This window comes from Gouania willdenowi, chromosome 4 (assembly GCF_900634775.1).
Source record: "Gouania willdenowi chromosome 4, fGouWil2.1, whole genome shotgun sequence".
NCBI lineage: Eukaryota > Metazoa > Chordata > Actinopteri > Blenniiformes > Gobiesocidae > Gouania > Gouania willdenowi.
In genome coordinates this window covers 37,680,074-37,693,105 of record NC_041047.1, presented here as the reverse complement: position 1 = coordinate 37,693,105, position 13,032 = coordinate 37,680,074, and the positions used below count along the sequence as shown (strand labels likewise).

General features: G+C 38.5%; 1 protein-coding gene across 2 annotated transcripts in view; it reads right to left on the bottom strand.

Moving 5' to 3' along the window:
* Positions 1-13,032, bottom strand: part of sned1 (sushi, nidogen and EGF-like domains 1) — an 84,113-nt gene that overhangs the window by 19,237 nt on the left and 51,844 nt on the right. For both annotated transcript variants that reach the window (XM_028444762.1, XM_028444763.1), the window contains 8 exons: positions 10,687-10,860; positions 10,502-10,615; positions 7,110-7,223; positions 4,984-5,097; positions 3,496-3,612; positions 3,115-3,402; positions 840-1,023; positions 554-666 (listed from right to left, as the gene is read on the bottom strand). In XM_028444762.1, the coding sequence (XP_028300563.1) occupies positions 554-666; positions 840-1,023; positions 3,115-3,402; positions 3,496-3,612; positions 4,984-5,097; positions 7,110-7,223; positions 10,502-10,615; positions 10,687-10,860 (1,218 nt within the window). The remainder of the gene's footprint in view (positions 1-553; positions 667-839; positions 1,024-3,114; positions 3,403-3,495; positions 3,613-4,983; positions 5,098-7,109; positions 7,224-10,501; positions 10,616-10,686; positions 10,861-13,032) is intronic.

Genomic DNA, 13,032 nt, shown 5'->3' with positions numbered 1-13,032 from the left:
AGGAGATCAAAGAAAACTTCCTGAAAAAAAAGTTTCCTGAATAACCAATTCATTAACAGATTGTTCTTTCAATCATTTTAGATTAAAATGACTTCCATCATGTGATATAAGCATGGACTGTGAACATATAATATTGTGGAGTTTCATTGAGTTTGTGTATTTGAAGGGACTGAGATATTTATCTATAGGTAAACTAGTTGTTCATTTACACATTGTTTCATGTTTTCTATGTCCTTTTTACTTTCTCCTGCAGGCTGATGCTCTAAGGGCCGTACTTGGCCCCCGGTCCTTAGGTTGGACTGGTAACAAATTAACTTTACTATGATTTTTACAAAGTATTTATACTTTTTCAGCAATCTCCTAACAATAACGAGTTGAGACGCTGTATTCAGAGTTTACAAAATGTATCCCTCTGTAAACGACACTGGCTCTGTCCTGTGTGCTGTTACAGGCTGGAGACGCCCTGAGTAAGTAGATCTATATACCATAATAATACCAATAACATTTGTGTGGCGTTAATCAGTCAAACGGGGCTCTACATGATGGTACGCACTTGTCCAGATGTGCAGAGGTCCAGCTGAGTGACTGGTAGACGGGAATTCATCTGCTCTGATTCCACTTTGAACCATTACGTCCACTGTGTACATGTGTCCAGGCAGCAATGAACTGGAATACAGAGAAATACAAACATTTTAAACCTACAAAAGACGTTCAATGAGGAAACAGCGCCCTCTGTTGGCTCTTTAAGACACAACCGCAAACACATTAAATATAAACAAGCGACACAACAGCACCGCTCAGTGGTTGTACAGGATAATACATGTGATTTAAAGGCTGACCTGAGGGTGTACTCTGTCATAGTGCCGTTGAGCAGGGCAGTGAGTGCAGGGCTTCCATCTGCAGACTGCACAGAGAGCAGCACTCTGCTCACCTGTGAGGGGGGCGGAGCCTGGAGCAGCCAATGGAGCCTCACCTCAGAGGAGGTCACATGGTCCACCTGCAGCTGCTGCACCGGGAGGGGCCCTGATACACACACACACACACACACACACACACACACACACACACACACACACACACACACACACACACACACACACACACACACACACACACACACACACACACACACACTAATGCATTACACTAACAATAATCAGCAATATATTACTCGTTACAATCTCAGTAACACAAGTTACATGGAGACTGTAAAAAAATTCCACTGATATTCCAATGAAAACAAAAAAAAAAAAGAGTAAAAAAAGTATAAATTCTACCTCTTTCTGTGGCGTAGAAGAAGAAACTCTGCACTGTGGTATAATATCCATTTGGCTATGCTCAGGTTTTAAGTTGTTCTATTATGTATTTTATTTTGTTTAAGTTATACAACTTTTATTTGGTATATAATCTTTTTGGCTCTGAGGCATATTATATATCTTTTTTAAATTACATGAAAAATGTATTAACTTTTTCAGTAATTTGTTTTATGATGACTGATTGGTTGTTTTTGTTAGCCTATGTTTAAGCAGTGTTTTCCATTACTAAATAAAAACATGCTAAGGTGCTGACGTCTGATTCAAAGGTCAATAAAATATTATAAGGAAAAGGGGTAACACTTTACTTGAAGTTTTATACATAAAGGCTGATATTATGTTGTCATTATTTTGACATGACACCCGTCATTAGCATGAATAAGGTGTCATTAAGTGTAGTTCATTACCCGAACCCTTCATTACCCTAACCCTACCCCTACCTAACTCCACTAGATCCCTCCACCTAACCCAGAAAATGCCAACATAGCTCCAAAGGTGTCATCATTTAGTGAACAACACTTAATGTCAGCCTTAATGACACCTTATTAATGCTAATGACAGATAATGACAGTGTAATATCAGCCTTATGTATAAAAGTGTTACAGGAAAATGGAAGTGTTTTGTGGTGTCACATTAGTAGACATTTAAATGTAATAAGATTAGTATTTTAAAATGGTTTCACATTTTAGCGATTAAACTTAAAACGTAACTTAAAGTAGTGTAACTTAGTTACATTTTGGAGATGGCAATATTGTAATACAAATATGTAGTGTTTTTATGCCTGTAACTAGTAATATAAAATGTGTTACAATTTTAGAGAAACTTGCCCAACACTGGCCTTTATTGACTAATATGTCATACTAAATATGTTATTGTTTATAATATATCCTCAAAATAATTCCAACCGGTTATTATTATGGAGGACAAGGAGTGCCACAATTACATAAACTATATATATACAGTTCAAAAATTAATTAAGTGTGCCAATAATTCATTAAATATGCCAATAATTAATGAAATCCTTTTTACATTTTCATTCTGAAAAGTATGAAGTATAAATATTTCACTGTTTATTTATTTATTTCATGGTCTGGTGTTGCAGCACTTCATGAACTTATTTTATTTGTCAAACTCGCTCATCAAAGTCTGTGGGGAGACTTGCTCTTGATTAATTACCTGCACATCAAGTCAAGCTAAATCGATCCCTGATAATGGATTGAGGCAGAGCTCGTAAACATTATTCAGATACAATCTGTAATGTTGGTTTTATTCTATATTCCTGCTTCTACATTCACAGCGAGGTCTATAATCGCTCTCATTAAATCTCTGGAAAGTTCACACACATCCTCCATTGTCAAAGCCATGAGTGGAACGAGTGAAGAACAAAGCAATAGATTTGGCTAAAATGATGTTAATCCTGCTCCCACAGACTTTGATGAGCGAGTTTGACAAATACAATTTATTCATGAAGTGCTGCAAAACTAGACCATGAAATAAATAAATAAATACTTAGTTAATATTTATACTTCATACTTTTCAGAATGAAAATGAAATGTAAAATGGATTTAATTAATTATTGGCACATTTAATTAATTGTTGACACTTTAAATTAATTAATGAACGGTGTATTTATGTATTTAAATGTGGCACTCCTCGTCCTCCATAAATAATATGTCCTCCTATGAAAGAAACAACAAATTTCCTTTTATGACGTGCTGTAAAAGTGCGAACAGTGATAAATACCACAAATGATCGGGATACATTTTTTAGTTTACGTATATTGCCCATCCCTAGTGCTCACTTGTGCGTATGAGGGCGGTGGCTGGCTGGCTGCTGTCGTTGCTGTTGGTTTTCAGTTTGATGGAGGTGGTGGAGATGTTGTAGAGCAGACCAGGGAGCAGACCTCTCATGACGTGGGTGGACTGGTGGCGGTCCAGGTAGTCGGTCTGAGGGTCGCTGTGACCCAGGGGGGCGTAGGAGACGGCAAACATGCTGATGGGGCTCTGAGAGACGTCCAATTGGTCCCAGCGCAGCTCCACCTCCCCCTCCTCCACACGCACCACGTGGAGACCAGGTGGAGGCAGCAGGTCTGGGAACAGTGGGAACAGTGGGAGCCTTTTACCTATGATCCATACATCCAACCATTAATCCCAACACTAACAGTTGAGAGCAGTGGGCTGACCTTTCTCACAGTCTTTTCCTGTCAGTCCCGTTTTACAAACACAGTTGTAGTTTCCTCTGCGGTCGCTCCAGCACCGGCCACGGTTCCCACATGGTTTCAGAACACATGGATCCTCCACTGGAGAGAAGACACGGATCAAACACTGGTGGAACATGGTTTATATCATAGGGCCAGATATTTAAAACACACACACGCACACGCTTTAAATTAACAGGCTTAAGCATGACTCCATGCTACATGGAAAACACAATTGGACAGAGGGCCCCCCAAAGCAAATACACAAAACTACAACAAAAATACACAAAATAATCCAAAAACAAACAAAATGAGAGAAAAATACACAAAATGACTAAAAAACAACTACATAAATAGCAACAAACCTGCACAAAATAAGAAGAAAAAAAATGACTCTAGACATGGCGACCGTGGCTCAGGTGGTAGAGGGTCGTCTTCTGATCGAGAGGTTGGGGGTTCGATCCCAGTACCTGACTATGTGTCAAAGTGTCCTTGGGCAAGACACTGAACCCTAAGTTGCTCCCAGTGGTTGACTAGCGCCTTGCATGGCAGTCCTGTCCCACTGGTGTGTGAATGTGAGAGTGATTGGGTGAATGAGCTGATATGTAAAGCGCTTTGAGACTGCTTCAGTGTGGTTATAAAGCGCTATATAAATCAAGTCCATTTACCATTTACCATTTACATACAAAATGACAATTCAGTTACACAAAACTACAACAAAAATACACAAAATTACTCCAAAAACACACAAAATGACAGAAAACTAAAATACACAAAATAACTAAAAAAAAACACAACACAAAAAAAAGACATTAGTTGAATCAAAAAACACCTAAAATAACAACAAACCTGCACAAAATAACAACGAAAATACAAAAATATAACTCTTGACATACAGTGACACAAAACCACAAGAATAATACACAAAATGACTCCAAAAATACACAGAATGAGAGAAAAATACACAAAATGACTCAGAAAACGCTCAAAACGACAGAAAAAATATTAAAAATTACTTCAAAACCCCAACAAAAATAGACAAAAACAGAAAACACTAAAAGTAGTACAAGTTGAATCTAAAAACACACACAAAAAAAAACCCAGCACAAAATAACAAGAAAAATACAAAAAATTGACTCTAGACATACAAAATGACTCCACAAACACACAAAACCACAACAAAAATACACAAAAAGACTCAAAAAATGCACAAAATGAGAGAAAAAAACCCAAAATATTGCTCCAAAACCACAACAAAAATACACAAAATTACTCAAAAACCATACATACCCTCGTGAGCTAACTGGACTCGGTGTAAAATAAATCTACCAGCTTTTTTAAAAATATATATTTTATCTTATTCATATTTATCTACAGCTTTTAACTATTTATTATGTTGTACTTCGCATGCACAGTGTAAAATGACAAAGAAATAAATCTGAAATTCATGTTGGCTAAAGAAAATTCACTTACACATTTGGCATTGGTCGCCAAAGAAACCGTTTTTACACACGCACACGAAGTTACGTCTGTAGCCACGACACAATCCTCCGTTTAGACAGGGGTTGGACTCACAGCCGTCCTGCTCTGCACACACACACACACACACACACACACACACACACACACACACACACACACACACACACACACACACACACACACACACACACACACACACACACACACACACACACACACACACACACACACACACACACACACACACACACACACACACACACACAGAGTGTGGTTGGTTAAATGTCATCAATATCTACATACAGTAGAACAGACTAATTATGTTCGAGTCCCAGAGTAAAAAAGCACAAATTGAAAGGAAAATACACAAAACAACAGTAAAAATAAATACATAAAGTAACAACAAACATGGATTAAGTCACAAGAATACATAAAAGAACAAAAATATACAAAAGGAAAAACTAATAAAAAAAACTCAATTTCAAAAATACAAGAAAAATACAACAAATGGACAACAAAAATACACAAAACAGCAAAAATACACAAAAGCAGAAAAATACAACAAATGGACAACAAAAATACACAAAACAGCAAAAATACACAAAAGAAAAACAAATAAACATACACAATTTCAGAGAAACACACAAAACAAAAACAAAAAACACACAACAGCAAAATACACAAAACTACATAATACACCCAATGACAAATAATTAGGGGTGTTGAAAAAATTACATTCGGCGATATATCGCAATATTACGTCGCGCGACTCTCAGATCGATTCTAAATGCATCCAGATCAATTCTTTTTTAAATTTAAAACAAGATTATTGTTTTTACCTTTTTAACCAGGAAAGTATTTTCCACTGCAGGCGACATTGGAACTGCACAAAGAAACCTGGGAATGTTGACCAGCTTGTGTTTTTTCAATCAAATCTAAAAAGAAAGTACTAACTTTCTGCATTTATTTGTTGTTCTAGGCTTGAATACCTCAGTTAAGTTGCACTAAAGTTGGTTTAATAGCCTCAGACAGATTGTATGTTATTATTTTATTTTAAGCCAATGTTTTGAGTGTAAAATGCCAATAAAACATATTTCATACATAATGTTCTCATGAAGGTGTACATATATAAAAAACGCAATGATCACCTTATACTTTAATATATGCGGGATATATGGTATCTTATCATGACCTATGTATCGGGATACAAATCGTGTCGTCAGATGCCAGGCAATATACACCCCTACTAATAATCATACATACATTTTAAAAATGAACAACAACAATAGAATAAAGGAGAATAAAATTACAGAAAAATACATGAAAGTACAACAAAAACACACAAAAGCACAACAAAAACACACAATAGTACAACAAAAACACACAAAAGTACAACAAAAACTCACAAAAGGACAACAAAATTACAAATTATAAGAACAATAATTTGAAATAGGGCAACAAGTTAAGCATTGCGTTAGTTCAGGCCAATACGGAAGTCAAGCTCGCCCCGCCCCTTCATCTGTCAGTAGCTGTTAACAACTGACAGCATCTATCCCCTAATCAGGTAATCATCCAGCTGATCATGTTCTATGCTTCCCATTGGTTAGAATTGCACTGCACGGCAACTCGCCTACTTCTATACGCTTCGTCTGCAAACGCCTCGCAACCCACCCCCACCCCCACCCCAGCTCCTCCTCTTCTGTCTAATTAAACACTGTCTTTTGTTGCCTTCTAAACATCTGTGCTTCTGTTCCAGGGGGTCCTGCTGACCGCTCTCTCTGATTATGCCTCATGTAGCTTATGGAAAAGCAAATGGGAACTCCTTTCGCTTCAAGATTTTCACACAGCTGCTGGAAAAAGGCAGAGAGGTCTCAGAACAGAACCTTACCGCCACATCTAAATGCACGCTAAATAAAGCTATTTGACTAAAGCAATCCTGACTGAAACGGACTAAACCGCAAAATTACACAAAATGACTCTAAATAAATATACAAAATGACAACAAAAATAACAGGGAAAAAAAACACAAAATGTGTCAGTCAGATCAGAGAATGATGTTTTTGTGCTAAAAGTTTCCCATGTTGTGTGTTGTGTGTGTAGGAGAACAAACACTGCACCTATTTCACAGTCGTGGCCTTTAAAACCCTGTGGACAGAGACAGGAGTAGGAGCCAGGATGGTCCTCACAGGTACCCATGTTCCTGCAGGGCTCAGACACACACTCGTTGATATCTGTAAGGAACACGCACACACACACACACACACACACACACACAGATCAGATCTTTAGATCAGGTCTAGTTTTGGAACATCACATGACCACTGAAGCACTAACCTGCCTCGTTTTGGGTCTAAAACAATCTCTCGAGTTCCTTTTTAGTTGCTTCACATGAATTGGAGCAGATTGAAAAGTATCACATAACAAATGTTGCCATTAGATGTTCATTAATGATCAACTTAATGACAACAAAAAAATACTACCGTAATTTTCGGACTATAAAGTGCACCACTATATTGGCCTCATTCCAATAACTTAGCAATTTTCTTGGAAAAATCCACAAAAAGGCCATGTCACCACAAAGGCTGCACCCTATTGGCTGATGATGGGTGCTCTTCAGTTGACTCGGTCAATCAGAAAGAGCAGGTAGGAGGGCTGCTGTACGCTCATTCACCTTAACAGAGATCTCCGGATTAGTGAAGCTTTTATTTTTAGAGCTCCGCCTCCTGACTGGTTGCAGTATAGGTCATAAACCCCGCCTCCTCATTGTTAACAGATGGGATGTGGGTCAAACTGTAAAGTTAAAATACTGGTCACATAATTTTTTCCAAACCTAAACTCTGTTGTGATCAATAGTTATTATCCCCCTACATTGTGTTCAAGCGCTCATTTTTCAATGTTTTAAATAAGTTATTTGAGGTTGAAAAACTGGATTTTACGTCATATATGATGATGATTGACAGCCACGGGTCTTGCGTAGCTCTCTTTGTGAATAGCAGTTACGTCATGAAGGAAAGCCAAGACGTGTGAATATTTGAGAGTAAATACATGGTAGTTTCGTACTAATCTCTATGATCTGAACAAGATGTTGGTAGAATTTCCAGAGGGAAAGATACTTATGTTCTTGGCGTAGCTGGACTGCATAAGTCATCAAGGCAGTATGCTAAAAAGGTGGGGCTCCTCCCACCGTACCCTACTGCGCAGACTCTGGCTCCAAATTTGCAAGATGGCAGCGCTCCTAAGCACCGTATTTTGGCTTCAATTACATTGAGTGGGACCAGCTACAGTACACGCCCACTGGTTTCAACTGATGAGTTTCCTTCTCCACATGAATTCTCCTCCTCACTGCTCCATGTCTACGTATCAGTCCTTTTACAGATTTTATGGTCAGTTTTTACTGGAACCAGACTGATACACCACTTCATCTGTTCTTCTTACTGTGAACCATTGTGGAGCGATCACATAAACTAAACATTTTATTTGGCAACTTTATGCCGTTTATTGTTCCTGTTGAAACCTTTCTTGTTTTTGTCTCCTAACCGTGGTTGGGGGACACAGGGGAGATTGGTACTCTTCAGGGCCGAAGGCAGATCCTCCTCTGGGGTTAACTCCCTCTCAATAAAGTTGGTACAGTGCAGAAAGAAAAGGCCTTTTAGTTGTTGGAGATCTGTAATTTATTACTACAACATAAACCACGCTACCTGTCCCAGTCGCCATGTCAGACTCTACTCAGGATTAACAGGCACGCACACACACACACGTCTGCTCCACGGGCTCACACACACGCATTGACCACGTGCATGCACTCACTCACATCCACGCACTGAGCGGCCTGATCTGAAACACATTCAAGCTAGACACATCGCACAACATTTCCTGCTATTATTTACTGTACCAGACTGTTCTGACCTCCACCAGTTCTCTTTACATAAGCGTCTCCATCAGCCTCAGAGTCCAGGGTGAGCATGCTCCACTTAATGTTAATGGTTTCCTTGGTCCACCTTAACGATAATTTCATTGATCTAATGTGACAGAGCTCAATTTTTTGGCGGCATGAAGTTGGTAAAACCAGAAATTGCTTAAGCCGCGGGAAAAAAGTAGCGGCTTAAAGTCCAGAAATGACGGTAATACTGGCCTCAAATACTTTCTTTTTGACCATAAAAAAATTGCAAAAATGTTATCAGTGAAATGATTGTTTTGTATCCAGAACTTTGTCCTAATCCTTCCTAAAGGAGGTCAACAAAACATGTTGTAACGGTGTATTAACACATAACTGAGCCTCGACATGTTACCAACCCCAGGAATTCATATTTGTGAACGAGTGACCCACATTTCAACACCACGTACGACAAATGGCACGAGTCAGTGGCAATTTTGTCACACTATGTAACGCGTGGCCGAATGAGTTGATATTTGGCTCCACAAACACCTAAATTCATCCAGTCATCACATGTTGGACAGTTCCCATCACTCCACAGTTCTCCATGTTCATCCATCAGCTCATCAGACTGTGATGCTGTTATTCAAGCTTTGTGAAACCGACCGAGCTTAACTAAACTTGACTCAACTATGCTAGTGGTTCTCAACCTTTTAAGCCCATGACCTCCAAAATAAAGGTTCCAGAGAGCGGGGACCCCCACAGTAGCTGAAGGTGGTTGAACACAGACATGAACATTGAAGAACAGTCATGTGGAGACAGGACCATCTATAAGGGGGAATAAAGGGGAGAGATTTTTGGGGTCCATCCATAAAGTCAGTAAAATGATGGTTTATTGTTCTATGAATCTGTGATAACCACATTTATTTATTCATCTGAATAATATCCACTGTTATCCAGGAACGTTTATTATTATTATTATAGTCATCTTAAAGATGGAAATCCTTGTTTTAATCAGAAATTTAAAAAAAGTTAAAACTGACTAAAAACGGTGGAAAAGGTGGTGAAATGAGATTTGAAAAACCACAGAAATAGGTTAAAAGTTGCAAATTAGAATGGGCAAAAACGTACAGAAAAAGTGGTAAAAAAAAGGGTTCAAAGTGTCAATAATGGCTTAAAAGTAGGAACAATTAGTTTAAACTGGCAAATAATGGGGGTGAGAAACCGTGAATGTGATTAAATTGGCAAAAATAAGTGTGAAATTTGGTGAAAAGAGGTTAAAAGGGACAATAATGGGTCAACATATGCTGCATTAGGTGGGAAAAATGAGTGGAAAGGGTTTAAAAGTGCCAAAAATGTCTTGAAAGTAGAAAAAATAGCAGAAAAGGCATTGAAATTTGATGGCGAAGTGTCAGAAATGGGAATAATGTAGCAAAGAGGCATTAAAAGCAGTAAAAATCTATGGAAAGAAACAGTGATGAAAATAAGTTAAAATAAGCAAAAATGGGCTCAAGTTCAAAAAATATTCTTAAAGGCATCTGGTGACCCCCCTCTCAGTGTCTCTCGACCTCAAATGGCGTCTCGATCCCAAATCAAATAATTCCTTTTTAAGTAAATGACCTTGAAAGGCCTTACCAGTCTGACATTGGTTTCCAGTGAAGCCAACACTGCACACACACTGGTAGGATCCGATCTTGTTTCGACACGTTCCACCATGAAGGCAGGGCTGGGACAGGCACTCGTTGACCTCTGTGCACACAGTGAGGACTCGTGTTACTGGGCTTTTCTCCACTGTGTGTGTGTGTGTGTGTGTCACACACCCTCACAGACGGGCGGCTGGCTCCAGTCGCCCTGGATGCCACAGATGCTCTGAGTGGCCCTGGGCACAGATGTGAAGCCCACATGGCAGACGTACAGGGCGATGGAGCCGGGCGTTGTGGAGGAGAAGTGGACGTCAGCGTGTTGGAGCTGTGGAGGAGGCCCACAGCCCAGCTCTGGAGTCAACACATACAAACACTATGTTCACAGTGTCCACATACTGTAGTTTGACTGTAAACTAAAAGAATGTCACAATGAGAACGGTTGTTCACACTCACCTTCTACTCACTAATCAACATTACTCCAAAAGAAATATGATTTTATGAAATTATTACATTTATACAATATATAGGCCTACATACTGTAACATTGTATGCATACACATGTACAACAGCACAAAGCATTCCTATGTGAATAAAATATGTTGAATAAAACATAATGTGACTAAAAATGTCTCTGATCCCTTTTTCTTGAACCAGTGTCTGTTTTATGTCAGTTATAATCTGATCATATGTTTGCATATCATAAAATATGGGCTTTAGATTATTTAAAGTTGTTCAAGACATATTATTGCATTGGTAATTTACATCGTCCCTTTTCAGTCTTTGTAAGTTTCCGTGAACGCTCGGGTGTGCGCGTCCCTTTAAATGTTGTTGCTGCAAGGAATTGTGGGTCAATATTGTGTTCTCCTTTGGTAAAGGATGCGTCAGTGTTTCCTAAGCTAAAGGAGGCTATATAGGAAGCGTTGAGCCTCCTTTCCTTTGCTTTTAGAGAACTGGAACGCTCCTTATCATGGCCACTGCTTAAACACAAAGTGGATAGGAAAGGAGATAGGAGGGAATAGCCTGAGTCTCTCAGGGACAAGCAGCATGGAAACAGATACATTGACTCCCAGGGACTGTTTGACAGTCAGCTCTAACTATAACTGTAACCTTTGGTCTGTAGCGTAGCAACAGCTACCATCACCTCACATTCACAACGAGGTGACCATGATGTCTTATGGTTGGTTTATGCTTTTGTTCTTGTAATACAACTACGACGAGCCATTTACAACCAACTGTGACAAACCCACATTCCAAGTGCAGCATTTTGTTTTAGCTCCGCCTTCCTCTTTTGATTTTCCTCTTCATTCTGGTTTTTAAAGATTTTCTCCATATTTTTTAAATATTGTTTTTATTCTTTATTACGAACAACACAAGGACGTGTTTGGAACATAGCAGTGGAGGAGAGAAATGAGCTATTCTTGTGATTCCCAGATGTAATCACGCAGGAAAAGTGGGCGACGGCCAATCCAGTATAACGTTGTTACATCACTACCAGCCTATGCGAGCATTGCCCCCCCCCCCGGGGTCAATATATATATTATAATGGACATAATATACACATTTTAAGTGCCATAAAACACAGTGACTGTACAAAATATACTGTATATTAATTAATGTTGTTCTTTAAAAAATACGAGCTGTTTTTTGGCGCTCGAGTCACATGACCATGTTCTTCCTTTCAAGGCTACAGCGCAGCTTACATTAGTTTACGTTAGTCTCATGTCACTGATGTTAGTTCTACCTCACGTGTGTTTACGTTTTCAGTGAAATGGTGCCAATTTTTTGAGACTTCAGGTTGTTTCTTCTATTGCACATTTCTTCTTCACAATGTAAATGTGAAGCAACACTGCACCCAGCAGTTCATCTTATGGTACTGCAGTAAAAATGATTTTATCATGAATTTTTAACATTCATCTAAAAATAATGACACGGTTCAGCCTCACAGAGATAAAAAAGTAAGAAAAAATCAGGGCGGAGCTGCTTTATTCTTGTAAATTTTATATTTACAATTGTTGAGATTCATTAGATTTTTGAATGTCTGAGGAAGATTTTGAGACCTTTTGATGGAATATATGATTCAGTCAGAAATGGCATTGCTTTAAAGGTGAGGAGTACTGGCTTTTTTTTCAAGTTTGAGTGTTTGCTGTGATGGTTGTGTCTTAGAATGGTTTATATTGTTAAAAACAGAAGATTCTAAGCTTGTTATATGGTATATGATACTTGTGATATGCTGCTGTGTTTGAGACCAGATTTTTAAAACTCAAAACAGGGATTTGCATATGCTTTAATTTGTAATGGAAAAAAAAGTCACATAAATTAAATTTCTTTCTTCCTTTTGGATTAAATGTAAAATTGCAACAGCTGAACCAAATTTAAAATGGCCATCAGTCAAAAAAGTGTAAACTACATAGTAGAGCTAAAATGTAATCCCTTAACACCGTGAATGAGTGAGAACATGCATTTTGACATGTATTTGAGACGGTGGACGTTTACCTTTATTTTTTAAGTCAACATTATCAATTA